Source organism: Camelus bactrianus, chromosome 21 (assembly GCF_048773025.1).
Source record: "Camelus bactrianus isolate YW-2024 breed Bactrian camel chromosome 21, ASM4877302v1, whole genome shotgun sequence".
Lineage (NCBI taxonomy): Eukaryota > Metazoa > Chordata > Mammalia > Artiodactyla > Camelidae > Camelus > Camelus bactrianus.
The window spans coordinates 1,418,461-1,433,854 of NC_133559.1; the positions used below are offsets into that span (position 1 = coordinate 1,418,461).

Consider the following 15,394-nt stretch of genomic DNA (forward strand, 5'->3'; position numbering starts at 1 on the left):
GCCTCAGCACTTCCCTCTTCTCCTCTTCTCTGAGCTCCCGCTCACTCAGCCCTGAGATTCAGCACCCCAGGCCCACCCTGGGCCTTGGGCTTCCCCCAGGAGGGGTTCTGATCACTTCATACCTCCGAGGTCCCCCGGGGTGAGCAGACGGCGCGGGATCCTAACACCTCTGGGACAGAAGCCGGCAGCACAGTGGGCTCCCTCTAGGGGGCAGGCAGGCCTCCTCTGAGCCCCAAAGGCACCCAAAACCCGCCCATCCCGTGCTGCAGGCCCGCCCTGCGGCAGCGCCCGCTCCGCCAAGAGCAGCGGGGTCCCCGCGTGCGCGCTCCGAGTCGCCGCGGACTGGGGCGGGGGGAACGCCGGAGCCAGCCGGGAGGGCGAGGCGCCCAGCGCTCCACGTGCGCGGGACGGGCCCGGGGCGGGGCCCTGCGGGCGGGGCGGGGCGGGGCGGGGCCGGCGGCGGCCTATAAAGGGCGGCGCGGTGCCGCGTGGGCTGACGCAGCGGCTGTCGGCCGCGTAGTGGGAACGGGTCTTCTCCGGTGGGTGGCGCGCGCCGGCTGTCTAGCCCCCGGCCCGGCCCGTCCCGGCCCCGGCCCCGGCCCAGCCCAGCCCAGCCCAGCGCGGCCCCGCCGGCCGGCCCAGCAGCATGGCGGGCTCGGGCCCGAAGCGGCGCGCGGCGGCGGCCCCCGCGGCGGCCGAGGAGGAGGAGCGGCAGGCACGCGAGCGGATGCTGGCGGCGGGGGGCGCGGGGGGCGCGGAGGGCGCAGAGGGCGAGGGCGTGACCCTGCAGCGCAGCATCACGCTGCTCAACGGCGTGGCCATCATCGTGGGCACCATCATCGGCTCGGGCATCTTCGTGACGCCGACCGGCGTGCTCAAGGAGGCGGGCTCGCCGGGGCTGGCGCTGGTGGTGTGGGCCGTGTGCGGCGTCTTCTCCATCGTGGGCGCGCTCTGCTACGCGGAGCTGGGCACCACCATCACCAAGTCGGGCGGCGACTACGCCTACATGCTTGAGGTGTACGGCTCGCTGCCCGCCTTCCTCAAGCTCTGGATCGAGCTGCTGATCATCCGGCCCTCCTCGCAGTACATCGTGGCGCTCGTCTTCGCCACCTACCTTCTCAAGCCGCTCTTCCCCACCTGCCCGGTGCCCGAGGAGGCCGCCAAGCTCGTGGCCTGCCTCTGCGTGCGTGAGTACCGGCCCCGGGACCCGGCGGTGGCGGGGCGGGGCGGGGGGCGCACTCCTCCAGGACCATCCCCGGCCGTCTCCGGCCGTCCCCAGCATCCGGCGTCCCTGGGCGTCGCCGCAGTTCTAGACTAAGGCCACGTGCGTTTCATTCATTCGTTTCCACATCACTTTGGGAAATCCGCAGTGAGACAGACAGCAGAGTCCCCGCCCCAGTCCCTGGCCGGAACTCCGCTTCCCACTCAGTCCGTCCAGAGCCGTTGAAGTGAGCAATACCCCTGCCTTCTTGCAAAGGCTCCCACGTGGAGCGTCTGAAAGCATGTTTCCTGTCTGACTTCCCAAATGCTTACAATTTGTCAAGAGAAAGAAATTGCATTAAAAAAAAGCATTTAAATCAGCTTATCAGGAAAGGCTGACTCATACAAAACCAGTAGTAATAAAGTCTGTGTGGGTGGCTGAATGAACGTTGCTGGTTCAGGCGGCAGTGCTTAGTCCCTGAAGGCTGCCTGCTGAGAGTAAGGGGGGCTCAGCTGCAGCTTAAATGTGTGGGTTTGGGGGTCCCAAGTTGTGCTGAAGAACAGCCATTGGCCAGAGTCCCAATGTTGGACAGGGTCCCAGTATGTTGGTGGATGAGGGCCCAGTATGTTAGTGGGCTGTTTTCTCCTGGGATTTCAGAAAAGAAAAAGAAACAGCACCTGCATGAAAAGCCACGGAATTTTCTTATCTTTTCTTGGTTTCTTGGCTGTTGGCAGTTTTACACCTACCCCCTGGCCCGCCTCTAAGGAGGCCTGCAAGACGGACGTGCCCTGCTTTCAGAGCTGCCACCTGATTTGCGGCTCTGCCCAAACCTTGATGGTGCACAGATGTGCAGAGCTGGCAGGGCTGGTGTGTGGTTTCTCCGGTGGGAGCCTGAGACGCAGGGCCTGTGACCTGGAGTGGCTTCTGCCCAGCAGTGCGTGCTGGTGCTGTTGGGATTCTGGAGCTAGCGGGCCAGCTTCCCGCAGAAGCTCGCTGCAAGGTGGTGATGGGGGCCAGAGCGGGGGTCTTTCAGAGCTCCAAGGCACACTCCAGAAAGCGGTGACTCCAAGAGGCCTGAGATCCCATGTTCCTGGGACTGTGACAGAGTAGTCACGCCTGGGAAGGGGGACATTTTGCCTTTTGGGGGAGTCTCAGCGAACAGGATTTCAGCTTGAAAAAATTTTTGATCCAAATCTAGGAATAGTCAAAGCAATTCTCAACCTGCCTGAGGACAGGGGAACCTGGTGGGCTCTTGAGGTGATGCTTTTAGACTAAGTAAGAAAAAGTCCCTCTTTGTTGGCTTTTGGCATTAGGATGATTTTAGTGTCTGATCTCCACCGTGGCTAGATCCGATTTAACACTCCCGCCCAGGATGTAAGGACAACGCTATCTTTAAAGGGCCTGCTCTGTAGGCTTTAAAAGTGGACCCTTACTTTCTAACCCTTTGGGGTTTAAGCAGGTGAGGCGTCGGGGTGGGTTCTGGAGGGGCCTTGGCTACTAAGTCACAAGGGTCACGTGAACAGCACCCCTTTTGGTGTGAGCTAGGGAGACGGCCTTCATGTGCCCACCGGCCACGTGGAGCTCTTTTCCTCTGAAGCGCCCATGTGAGTGTGTTGTGTGCGTGCGAGTTGCTTTTTCTCATGGAAAACAAACTTCCGGTAACAAAAAGGGATATGCTGCCTGCAGGGGTAAGTGCGTGGTCTGACTTGCCCAAGGCCAGCAGAACTCAGAGCTGGGCACCGGCAGCTCACACTTGTGCACAGAGGAGAGTCTGGACTTCCCAGGAAGGGACCCACCCCTGGGGGAATCTGAGAAGGCTGTGAAGGGCCACGGGAAGTTTCTGAGTGTCATTTGATTGTTGCACACAGGCCAGGTTCTAGAACTTCTCCCTCACAGGAGAAAGGGCCCTGTGCACTGCCTGTGTCCGCAGTCCCTCCTTACAACGGGCATGTGCGTGGGGCCCCGGGCTGTTTTCAGGGTCTGCACTCCAGCCTGGCAGCCGTGCAGTGGGTTGTGAATGGCCGCGTGGCCGCTCTTTCCAGCGGTGGGCGGGGGTTCTAGAGCCAAGTTCTCATTTTCGCAGGTTGATCTTTTCAGTCCCCTGGGCGCCCCTCTGCTCCTTGTGACACCAGTTGGCTTTGGTGCTTGAAATGATCCTGCTGACAGGGTAAATGGGGTGGGGGGAATCCCTTTTCTGGTAGGTCTGACATAGAAGTGACAAAATGGGGCCCTCCGTGTGTGGCCCTGGTGTTTTTGTCTTTGTAACGAGTCATGAAGGTGAGAGACGCTAGGCTTGCTGGCGCTGGGAGACTGGTATGAGACCCAGCTTACGTGGGTTACTTACAGCTTAGTGAAAACTTGGTGGCGTTTGTTTGAGATTCAGGTGACACGGGTTTTATCTTTGCGGAGAAGTCGCTCAGGCGAGCTGAGATTGTTCCTGGGCCGGGTTTTCATCCCCAGTTTTTCCAGCCTCCCTGGCCGCTCTCTCTGAGATGGGAATGGTGGCATCTGGAGAGGCCGGAGGCAGGAGCACACAGGGAACATGGACCCACCGTGGTTCAGAAACCCAGCTGAGCCCTAACGGGTCCTTGATCTCACGGGAGAATCTCCTAGAAGAAGGGAGAGCCTGAACCCCCGTCCCTCTGCTGACTCAGCCTGTCTGAGCTGTGGTCCCTCTTGTCCAGGGCACGCAGGTGTCAGGGAGGTGGCTGCAGATCTCTGGGCGCCCCCTCCTCTCCCTCCCACTGGATAGGACAGCCACCTGCACCCCCTAGTTGTCACGCATGTCACCCATCAGTCTTAGCAGAAAGAAGGAAGGGAGGAGTTGAAGGGGAGGGAAGGCCAGCAGTTCCCTGTGGGGCAGGGGCCGAGCTGAGCTGCCCATCGCACAGGTGTCAGCCTGTGGCCCTGCCTGGTGGGGATGGGGCAGGGTGTCGGCATCTCCTGGGGCTGGGGACACGCCTGTCCTTCTACAAGGAAGCGTGCAGATCAGGCATGGGTTTTGTGGCTGTGGGTGAGTCATGGCCAGTTGACCCCAGGGTAGGTCAGTCAGTTGGGGTGATGACCCGGAGGAGAGGGGAGGCCATGGCAGCATGACTTCCCTCCCCCAGCCCCCCCTTGTGACTCTGTCCTGGTGGTGTGGCCCCATCCTATGCAATGTGCTCACCGCTGTGTCCCCTGTCACAGCGAGGCCTGCATACAACTGCCGGTTCAGTGTGTCTGGACGCCTGCCAGCCGCTTGGCGTCAGCCCCTTGCCACGTGAAGCAAAGGCCTCTAGGTGTTTCCAAGGAGCTGGCCACCCCAGCATCGGGAGCTGTGAGCCGAGTGCAGACGGCAGCCTGGTAATTAGCTCTGAAATCTGACTTTCCCAGCCAGACGTGAAAGCGCTCCAGCCCCAGGTCACGGGACAGCCTGGGGCCCGGCAGGGGCTTCACAGGGCGCGAGGCCCGAGGGAGGCGGGAGATGTGGGGGGCGTCTCTAGCCGGTCTCCCCTGGGTCACGGACCCCTTTGATAATCCCATGGAATGTGCGCCCAGCACACCCAATCCAAACTCGTAGTCACGAGGTTCCCGGACGCCCACAGTCCCAGCTGGGTTGGAAGCCACCCCTGCCCCCTGAGAGCATGGCCCCATCAGAGACTGCCCAGCCTTTGAAATCGGTGTCACCACCCCCCAGGTTACAGCCAGGGGGACCAAGGCAGTGGTGGGTGGGAGCCGCAGCTGTGGTGCCCTCTTCCACCTGAGCCGTCTTTGTCTTGGCGAGGGTGGCAGGTGCCAGTGGTCTGCCACAGTGTCGGTTACCACGTCCAGGCACCTGGTCGCTGAGGGCAAGCACTTCCTGGATGTGAGGTTTATGCGTGTCCTGGGGTCTCCCTGGGAAATGCTGCCCACCTCTCACCCCCAACTGTGGGGAGTCAGACCGCTTACAGGGAGCCACCTAAGAAAGCATCCATCTTCTCTCAGAACCTTCACTTTGCAAATGAGATTCCAGGGTGGGGGCAGGTGTGGGGGTGGCGGCAGACAGCTGCCCCTTGGGTCCCAGCTGCCCAGGGCCCTGTCCTGTGCCCACGCTGGCCTCCAGTTCCCGTCCCCTCCTTCCGCGACTCACAGCGGGTGCCGGGGACAGGGCAGGTTATGTGCTCACACCCCCAGGCGGTGTGACCTTCCCACGCCCTTGTCTGGATTGTAGGCTAGGGGAGCTGCCCAGAGCACACCTTTCCCCACCCCTAGGCCTTGCCCCATTCTGTTCCCACCAGCTGAATGCTACCCAGGCCGGCAGTTTCTTGGCTCTGATGGTTGGGGTCCCATCTGCATCCTGGCAGGATCCTGAGCTCTTGCTTGTGCAGGTGGGCAGTCCCAGGTGGCCTTCCTGTACTCCTCTGCCGTGGGAAGGGGTGTCGTCCCTCCTCCACACCTGTCCACCGAGACCTGCCTTCAGGCAGGGGCATTTCCCTGGCTGCGCCCACCTCTCCCCCATGGGATTCGCCTGCTCTGAAGCCTCCTGTGTGATGCAGGCAACCCAATCCGCGCTCTGAGTCACCCTGACCTTGGTTGCTGGCTGACAACCCAATCATCCGTGAGCTGCCCCGAGTGTAGGAGTACAGAACTGGAGCTACTGCCCGGAGACTGTGACCCGTGACCAGCCCAGCGTGTAGACCCTGTCCACATGAGCTGCCTGAGGCTGTTGTGGGACCCAGCCCTCGGTGCGGACGCAGGCTGTGTGGCTTTGTGTTCACCTGGCCCCCACCTAGGGGCCCCTGTGAGCCTCAGTCAGCTGGGAGGCCCAGGGCTGCTGCAGGAGACCTGTTGGGGCCTGGCGCTCTCTCTGGCTGCGTGACCCAGGGCTGGGAGCTGGGCCTCTCTTGGCCTATGTTTCAGAGCCTGGGGCAGGGCAGGGGTGGGCAGGTTGTGCCTGCGGAGGGAGTGAGAGTTGGCTGTCCCATCACGGTGGGGGCCTAGTGCCAGATGGACTGTCCAGGGAGGAACATGACAGAGCAGGTGTGCCTGGCGAGGGGACAGTGACGCTGCGGCCCCACCGGGTGCAGGGGAGAGGCTGTGGGTATGCTGCGCGCAGCGGCAGCTGGAGGGGCCTGGCTGGAGCCACCTCGTCTGGTCATCCTGTGTGGTCGCAAACACGTGTGACAGGCCATCGTGTCAGGCCCCTCAGAGCCGAAGGAAAGGGCAAAGCTGGGTGTAGGGTGGGGGCGGCCGGAAGAGGCAGTCGGGAGGGAAGGCCTGTTCCGGGGCTCTCAGCTCGGGCTGAGGAGGCCAAGTTCAGGGTCCGGACGAGGAGGGACGCTCCCCAGAGTCTGGGTAACGAACATTTTGTTCTCTGGGTCGGTGTGGACTAGCAGGTCAGCTCCCCGTTGCTGTGGCACAGAGAGAACTTGAGGGTCGGCTTCTGTCCTGGTCACAGGTGAACAGGGGCGTCATGAGTGTCCCCCAGTCATACGGGAGGGTCCGAGGGCCCCACCAACGTGAGAGCCTGCTGCAGACTCAGGTCTGAACCTGCATGGGGCCACGCCCCCACCTGTCCGTCTCCCCCACTCCAAGGGTGTCAGTAGACTTGTGTGTTCATGGTGGGTCTCCACCCTGGCTGCACCTCCAGCCACCCAGTTGGGAACACTGATGCCCAGCCCCCTGCCGCGACCCAGCAAAGTGGGAGCCCATCATGTGTCAGGGGAGCAGGGGTGGAGACTGTCACGGGCAGCCAGGGTTGAGGACCCCAGTCCAGTAGCCAGAGCACAGGAGTGGGACTTAGAAGGCCGGGGGATCCTCACCCCACTCCCCTGGTTACAGCTGTGTGACTTTTGGCAAGTCAGATAACCTCTCTGAGCTCCATTGACCGCCAGCTAACCAATGAAGGTGCTGGGTGGATGCTGCAGTGTCCTCTCGCCCTGAGGTGCTGCAGCTGCAGCAGGTTTGGGCAGGGGTGGGGGTTTCCAGGCCCCAGAGGTAAGAGCCAGGATGGGACTGACCACGGAGTCCCCTGCACGTGCACCCCTGCTGTCCTTGGCAGGTCTTCACTCTGCGGTGACCCCTGGGACTAGTAACCTGGAGGCATGCCAGGCGGTGTGTTTGCATGTTAAAATTCACCCACCGGGCCTGCCGCAGTATTCCTCTTTAGCTGATGAGGAAACAGATGCTCAGACTCACTAAGCAACCTGCCCAAGGTCACACAGCATGTCAGGAACTGGGGCTGACTTTGTGGGGGAGACTCCTTTCCTGTGCATCCTGGCTGTTGTTGGGGCCAGGTGCTGGGGGTGCTTTGGGAACCTCCATGTTTTGCAGGGCTCTGCTTTGGAAGAACCCACAAAAGCGAGATATGGCTGCTTGTGGGATTCCCTGCTTACTGCAGGGCTCACAGGTCAGCACATCTCAGAGTTGACTGAATCTGCCTCTGTCTGGCATATTTTGAAATAAAGTGTCAGCCCCATTCCAGATGCTCACGGACACCTCCACCACCGAATGGCGGGGAACTCTGTATGGCTGGGCGTCCCCCAGCCTGGTTAAAAATGGGAAACATGAAACGCATGTTCCAGGGCTGGTCACATTTGAAAATGTGACACAGCGTGTTAGTAATTCTTTTTGCAGGAAACCAGGGCCTCAACAGGTGTGGGTACTTGGGGGGCAGTGTTCCCCACTGGACCGAGGTGTCACATCCGGCCGTGGCAGAGATCCAGCACCAGAACTGGAGCCCTGGGTCCCATCTGAGCAGCCCCCGCCCTGGGGAATTCCTTCATTTTCTGTCAGTTTTCCAGACCCTTTGAAGGCTCCAATCTTGAGTGGCCAGCAGTGGGGTGGTGGGAGGTCTGGAGCTGGGCTGTCCCCCTGAGCGGGCTCTGCCTTTGAGCGCGTCTGGAAGGGAGGCTGGCCCTCCTCAGGTGCTTGGGTTGTGGTGGGGTCATGCTCATTCACTTTCTTGGAGTCAGTAAAGGTGAATCAGCTGTCGTGAAGCCACATTTGGTTCTCCATATGGGTCCTCGAGCCTGCAGCAACAGCATCCCTGACCATGTCAGACGGCAGGTTCTTGGCCCCGCCCAGGCTGCCCCATCAGACCCCAGGGACGGGGAGACCTGTTTTATGAGGTCCCCAAGGACTCTGATACAACCCGAATGGGGGCCTCTGTCTGTTACTAGGAGGGATGAGAGTCAGGGCAGGAAGTGAAGAAATACTGGGAGGGGGAGTTGGGCCTGGGGTGGAAGGGGCCCTGCCAAGCCCAGAGGACATCTGGGTGTGCAGGGAGGGAGGAGGGCCCCCATGTGCCCGGGTGGGTTTGGACTACAAGGCAAAGGCAGGACAAGAAGCCAGAGCGACAGGATGCCTGTCCAGTGGTCAGCCCTGCTGCTGGCCGCTCTCCTGGCCACCTGGGCCACGCAAGCCTGTGGTCACTGGCCGCAGTCCAGGAGCCCCGGCCCACTGGCAGCCAGGGCTCCGGGTCCCAGTGCCCAGTGAGTGCCGCTGTGTTGGACAGATATTCAGGCTCCAGATCAGCAGGCAGACTGGCTGCCTGGGCCCAGGGCTTGTCCAGCCTCGGTCACGAGGTCGGATGCTGCTCTCTGGCCCAGTACCAGTGCTTCCCCGGGCACCCAGGTTGGCTGAGCTTCCTGGAACCCTTGCAGCCGGCAGCCACTTCCTGTCCCATCTCGGGGCCCTGTTGGCAGAGCTGCAGGCAAAGCGGGGGCCATTTGCCTGGTGTCTCGACTCCCCCCCCTGTGTTGGGCGACTGTTACCCCTGAGCCTCTGATCTGCTTTGCCTCAAGTATTGACCCATTTTATCAAGTGCCCTAGAACCACGTGCAAAAAGGACCTTTCTCACAGGCTCATGTGAGGAGCCCACCAGCAGCTCATTAGCAGCGAGGGCCTCAGCTCTGGGGCTCTGACCTGGGGGCCCTGCATCAAACTCAAGTGACTCCTGTCCCCCCCCATCCTGGGAGAGGGATGGTCCCCATAGAGCCCTGGGCCAGGGAGGAGGGCGGGTCCACGGTTACAGCCCCATACACGGGGACAGTGGACAGAGTCTCTGGCCAGCTGGCCCCCGGATGCTGCGGTTCTGGATGATTCCATTGGGCTTGTTTGTCACCCTCCTCTGATGTGTGTGCCCTGGAGTGAGCAGAGCGGTTAGCAGTGAGGGCACCTGTGAGGAGGGCGCTGGCAGGAGTGTCCAGGGCCCTGGGCGAGGGAGCGAGCTCACATATACAGCAGGAGCTCACATGTAGCCCTTTCTGCACCCGTAACGCCCAGGGGAGAGCAGCGCTGGTCACCAGGCCGGTAAATCCCATCAGGGTTTGACCCTCTGTTGGGGAGGGAAATGGATTTTGGTGTGTTGTGTGCTCTGTTTTGGTGTTTTTAAATGAAAACAGGCTGCCCTGCATTTCCAGCCCTCCCTTGTGAGCGAGACAGCCCGCCACCCGCATGGCACTTACTGGAGCCCACAGGACCACGGTGTCCTGCCCTGGAGCGGTCATGCCTGGGGGCGGACCCGCAGCTGAAGGGTTTATCAGGAGGTGGACACCTGGGGGCCTGGAGGTTCAGATAACTGGGCCAGAGGCCTGGGGAGGGAGCTGTCGTGCTGCTTGGATAAGCGCCCTCCCCCGAGGCTGGGGAGCACCCCTCCCTTTGGTACATCCTCCTGGCACAGCGGGTAGGGAAGCTGAGAGAGTGAGAGAGGCTGTCCTGAGTCACTCTGGTGGGCGGAACCCCGTCATCGTCCAGTCCCTGCAGGCCACCCCACGCTCAGGGTCAGAGAGGGTCCCAGAGGCGCTAGCATGGGGGTTCTGAAAAGTAGCAGATGGGGGACCCCCGTGCGTCACTGAGCTCCTTGGCCAGCCCCACTCCGCCTGTGGTCAGCAGTGAGGCCCTGGTCACACCCTGCCCCTCCAGCCCCTGCGGGAGAGCTAGGGCCCTGTCCAGGGGATGGAGCGCAACAGCTGAGAGCAGGCGCAGCCCCCGGCCGCCTCCTAGCCCAGCTCTTGTTAGGGCCCAGAGACACGGGTCCTGGTGAATCTGCTTATTTACTTGATTCTGTTTCATCTTGGAGTTTTCAGAAAGGACGCTGCGGAGAACAGTAGAGCATTTGTTTAGCTGTCGGCTGAAGTCAGTGAGCGTTGAAGCTTCATCGTGTATTGTGGTTCTTCCTGTGAAGGAAATGGAAGTTACAAAGTCCCGTTTATGCTGTGATCTGGCCCATTTCCCTCCCTGCTGTGCCAGCCAGCCAGCCTCGCAGTCCACTACCTGGGACTGGAGTGGGGCTCTGACTCCTGCTGGGCGGGCACCGCAGTGCTGGGTGGAGCCCCTTCTTCCTGAAGGAGGGCCTGGGGGCACTGGAGGAGGAGCCCCGGGCCTCGGTCCCGCCCCAGTGACCACCACAGCAGGACAGCCCTGCTGCTGGGGGCGCTGGGCCAGCCACCCCCCCCCCCCCCCCCCCCGTTCCTAGAGCCTCAGAGCTCTCATCTGTGAGGCAGGGAGAGGTGCCCCTGCTTCCGCTGGGGTGGGGACCGCACACGGGGCGATGAGTTGTCAGTGGTGACAGCAGCCACCGCTGTGCTGGGCGGGCAGTGGCGGGAAGAGCCGCCTCCTGGTGTGTAGACTAGCCACCGCCCCTCCCGCCCTCAGGGCATGAATGGAGAAGTGATGCAATCCGCCCGCTTCTTGCCGCATCCGGAAAGGAGGCCTTGCCCTCTGGCTGTCGCTCCCTAGGCAGGGAATGTGAGACTGTCCGGCAAGAGCCCCAGGGCCGCCCTCTCGCTGTGCAGCGGTGGTGGAAAGGAGGCTGGGCTTGTCCTCCAAGGGCCCCGCGCCCCAGCCCCCAGCCACGCGGCAGGTGGGACGGGGAGCACTAGACGGGACGCCCAGGAGAAGGGAATTCCAGGAATTCTGCTGCTCACCTCCTCCCCCGCCCTTCATTGTCACTTGAGGGGGGCATCAGACGGCCCCTACAGACCTGGGTCTGCCCCCGGCACCTCGGACAGGGGGCCTCTTGGAGCCTCTGTTTCTTCTGTGCTGACGTGCTTACTCCAGGACAGCTGTCTCCCCCTCGGTCCTGAGGGCCTGGACAGAGCGTGTGTCCACCCCAGAGCCACACGGTGAGGGCCCCTGGTGCTGCCTGGCCTCAGCTCCTGCTGCCGGAGGTGGTTTCAGTGCTGTGACACGGATGCTTTGTCACGAGACCCCGAGGCAGCTCATTTTACCACCAGCCTCTGACAGGTGCAGAACCACAGCCTAGGAGTGCAGGGAGCTCAGCCAGGGTCCCCACGAGCAAGGGCTGCTGTGGCTCTTTGGTCACAGGCCTTTGCTGTCGCCGCTGGCAGGGGAGCTTCTGAGTATTTCAGCTTAGGAATAGCAGCCAAAAGCAACTAATTTCAAAACAGTGTTCAACCTGGGCTTTCTGAGAGCGTTGCATGCAGTCTTGGCCTTTGGTTGCATCAGCCGGAGCGTACAGCAGCCAAGAGAAAGTGATGGGGTGGGAGTGCTATTTAGGTATCAATTAACTTTCGAAAGAGATAAGTGGAGGCAGGCTGGGTGCAGTGAGGCTCTGGGTCCCAACCAGAGCTCACAGGTCTCATCCAGTTAATTGGTGTGGGGCCTGTCCTTCCGATTGTAAAATTACGTGCGATTAACTTAGCTGGGGAAGAAGCCACGTGGCATCTGCCAGCCCTGGGTTGGTTCTGTCTCGGGCGGGAGCCCTTCCCCGACTCTCTTCGCCAACCGAGCCCTCCCAAGAAGCCGGGCATGTGCGGGGCTTTGCCGGGAAACGCACTTCCCGTGGGTCCAGGATGCGCTGGTTAATGTTTGACAGCCCACCTTCTGAGAATAAGAGGCCCCAGCTCTGCGCCCGGGCGGGGATCCGGGGATCTGCAGGAGCGGAGCGCCAGCCAGGAGGGCTCGCTCACCGGGTGCTCCGCGGGATTCGGCTGAGACAGCAGAGGGAGAAGTAGGAGGGGCAGGTGCCGAGTGTCTGTCCCTCGCCTTTGCTCTAATCCGGCTGTGTCCTGTCGTGCGCTCACGGGGCGGCGGTGTTACAGCCGGCTGACCGCACTCCGCTCTGGGCTGGTTGTTCCCCGGGGCCCAGCGTGTCTGGGCGTTTGTGCAGCCCCTGCGCGTGCCCCCCGCCCCCGCCCTTGGGTGTGTCTGTGGTGACACCAGTGGTGGGACTGGTACTTGTGAGCTGTTCTCTGCCCCCACGGCTGGGCCCCCCATGCTGGGCGTCAGCCCCAACTCAGGAGGCAAAATTGCCCCCTCGGGCCCACCCTTCAGCCTGTCAGGTGGAGTCCAACTAACAGGGTGCCTCGCTCCTTTCTCTGGGATTCTGCCAAGACCCTCTGAAGAGAGGGCCCCACCTTCAGAAGCTGGGAGCCTGTGCAGGGGCTGTAGGTTATGCTGAAATGTTGGGTGGGAGCAAACAGGGGGCCACGGTCACCCTCCAAAAGGCCGATTTGCACTTTAACTTGCTCTGAGCACAGCACTCGCCTCAAAGGCTCATCCAGCGGGGTGTGCGGGGTGGGGGGCAGGGCTGGATGAATCCATTGGCCCTTAGGAGGTTGAATTCATTCATCCTTTGTGCCAGGCTGGAGGCCCTGGGGGGGGGGCAGCTCTCAGCCTGTGACCCTGGACCTGGAGCCCAGAAAGTCAGACCCCAGGGAGGGGGCTGCGGTGCCTGCCTGTGCTTCCCTGCGACTCACACACTGCCCCTGTCTCTGCAGTGCTGCTCACAGCCGTGAACTGTTACAGCGTGAAGGCCGCCACCCGCGTCCAGGACGCCTTTGCTGCTGCCAAACTCCTGGCACTGGCCTTGATCATCCTGCTTGGCTTCATCCAGATCGGGAAAGGTGAGTGCGGCCCTGCTGTGCCCGGAGTGGGGGCCCCCTCTCCAGACGGCCGGCCTGCAGGCCCGCAGTAGCGTGATGGCTTCCATCGGGGTCCATGGGCCACGCTGCCCGGGAGAGGCACTGATGCGCAGGCGGACCGTGTGTCACCCAGCAGGTTAAGTCAGTCCAGGGCAGTGGGATGCCAATCCGCCGTGCGCACCGTGAACCCCGCCCTCTCCTGGCTTGGGGTGGACCTGGGGCGGGACGTGGGGGTTCGTGTGGAGAGCTTGGCGCTGCGCCTGCGATGTCAGGAGCACAGCCGGGGGGTGCCGTCGCCTGTCCTCGCACTTCCCGAGGTGGCTTTTCCTCGTGCTGGGTGCCCACACGGAGGCGTTTGCTGGTCCGTGTCCTTGTGAGTGTGCTGTAACGTCTATCCTGTGTGTCAGGGGAGTTGTCCCTGTTTCTGGGGACCTGAGAAGTGCTGTCAGGAACATTCTTGGGGTGTCTCTTGTGAACAGAAGTATTGTTCCCCGGGGCGGGTGGATGGCAGGTCAGGGGGGAGGCATCTGCTTGGCTTCTGCAGATGGTGACCCCACAGAACCCCATTAGAGGAGATCGCCTTGAGGACACATCCCCCCAGTCCCATGTGTTGGGGGGACGCAGGTGAGACCCGGGGCCTCCCTCTGCATCTGACTGCTGACAGAGCTGAGGGCTTGGAAGCCAGCCCCTACGTCCCCTGGCTCACCAGGGGCACTGCCAGCCTGGTCCTGCAGGCAGCTTGGCGCGCATCCACAGCAGAGCCAGGATTTGGGCAGAGTCTGCATTGCTGCATCCAGAACCCCATGTGGGCTGCCACTGTCATCCCCCTGCACACTTTGGGGCCGGCTGGCTGTGAAATGAGCAGATGGAAAGCCCCTAACGGCCCCTCCCTGGCGTGTCCTCGAGGCTTCTGCCCGTGATGTCAGAAATCCACCCTGCTCCCTCCTCGCACTGGCCGCGTGGGGCTCTGTGCTCACAGGATCGGTGTCCACAGTCCACGGGGCTGTGCAGGGGCACCCTCAGGGCTCGGGAGGTGGGTGCACGAGGGGCTGCGGTGCCTGCCCTCACGGACCCCTGGCGGTGTTGGTCTACACTGCCTGAGCAGAGCGGAGGCAGGGATCCAGGTAGTGTGGGCGGACTGCCGTTATTAAACACATCAGTATGGGGGGAGGCTTCACCCTGACACCGGTGAGAACCTGGCACCTGTCAGCTCTGACCATCATCACTGAAGGGAAAATTCCACCTGAACCCTGGGTCACTCGCCTCGGAAAGGAGCCAGCTTAGTGCTTCATGAACTGCACTTTATGTTGGGAGCCTGCATCTGACCGGTAATTCTCAGCCTTAGTGAAGTCAGATCACCTGGGAAGTCCTTGAGACACCAGCTGTGAGTGCGCCCCCTCGGCAGGGCTGTGTCAGGCCCTGCATCTGCCTTCACTCCGTGTCCGTGCTCCCCTGTTCTCAGAGGGCTTCCTGGGTCTTCCTGTTCCAGCATCTTCCTGAAGACAAGACTTTGTCTCAAGGACCCTGGCCAGACAAGGTTCTGGGTGTCAGGAGTGATGATCAGCTCTAAGGAGGGCAGTCTGGGCTGGGAACTCACTCCCCGCCTCGTGGAGAGCTTACAGGTGGGCACCAATGCGTGGGAGAAAAACCACGCCCCATGCCCACCTGACTCTGCCCAGCTAGGAACTATGTCAGTGTCGTTGGGGAGACTTGCCTGTGAAGGTTTTTGCTTGGCTGATGTGATTAAATCCAGGCAGATGAGGAATGTAGGGGAAGCCAGACTTCTGTAAAAACAGATTTCAGCAGGGGTAGCAAGGAGCTTTTGTTCAGCCTGAACACATAACATGTTTATAATTCTGTTGCCGTCTGAGAACACCCTCCCCCCGAAGCCGTTCCCCTCTGAGCTTGGGAAGCAGTGCAGCATCTGCAGGATTCCTGCGCACGGGTTTTCCTCCGGAGGCCAGTGTGCTTCCAGACGCATGCCTTCCCTTCTAGAGGATACTTTGGGAGAACAACCCTTCTCCCCGTGACAGGCGTCCGATTTCCCCTGGGGCGGCTGCCTGACCCCGTGCTGAACGTTGGTGGAAGGGCCCCTGGGCAGGGGCTCAGATTGGCCACGGGCCACGCTGCATCTGGAGAACGTGATCCGTGATCCGTGCCTCACGGACAGTCCTTCACCCAGTGCCCGGCCCCACCCAGCATGGAAGGTCTTCCTCCTGGGCCTGCCTGGTGCCCAGAGGGGCTCAGGTGTGGGGCCCAGCAGGCCTGGTTCCAGGCCTGTCGTTGCCCTGAGATCTGTGGGCAGTCCTGCCCTGGTTCTCTGGTTCTCCTTCACCAGAACTTCCCG

General features: G+C 61.7%; 1 protein-coding gene and 1 long non-coding RNA gene across 3 annotated transcripts in view; one reads left to right on the forward strand and one right to left on the reverse strand.

The window, feature by feature from the left end:
- Window positions 1-504: 504 nt before the first annotated feature.
- SLC7A5 (solute carrier family 7 member 5) overlaps window positions 505-15,394 on the forward strand; it is a 31,256-nt gene continuing 16,366 nt past the window's right edge. Inside the window, exons 1-2 of the mRNA XM_074349276.1 lie at window positions 505-1,187; window positions 12,904-13,029. Of these exons, the coding sequence (XP_074205377.1) occupies window positions 647-1,187; window positions 12,904-13,029 (667 nt within the window). The 5' untranslated portion in view covers window positions 505-646. The remainder of the gene's footprint in view (window positions 1,188-12,903; window positions 13,030-15,394) is intronic.
- Window positions 7,293-11,718, reverse strand: LOC141574335 (uncharacterized). 2 transcript variants are annotated; one of them, XR_012501241.1, is made up of 3 exons: window positions 11,145-11,718; window positions 10,220-10,338; window positions 7,293-8,190 (listed from the first exon to the last, which is right to left on the reverse strand). It is a non-coding gene; the product is annotated as an uncharacterized LOC141574335 (long non-coding RNA). The 2 variants fall into 2 exon arrangements; XR_012501240.1 differs by lacking the exon at window positions 7,293-8,190 and having other exon boundaries at window positions 10,197-10,338.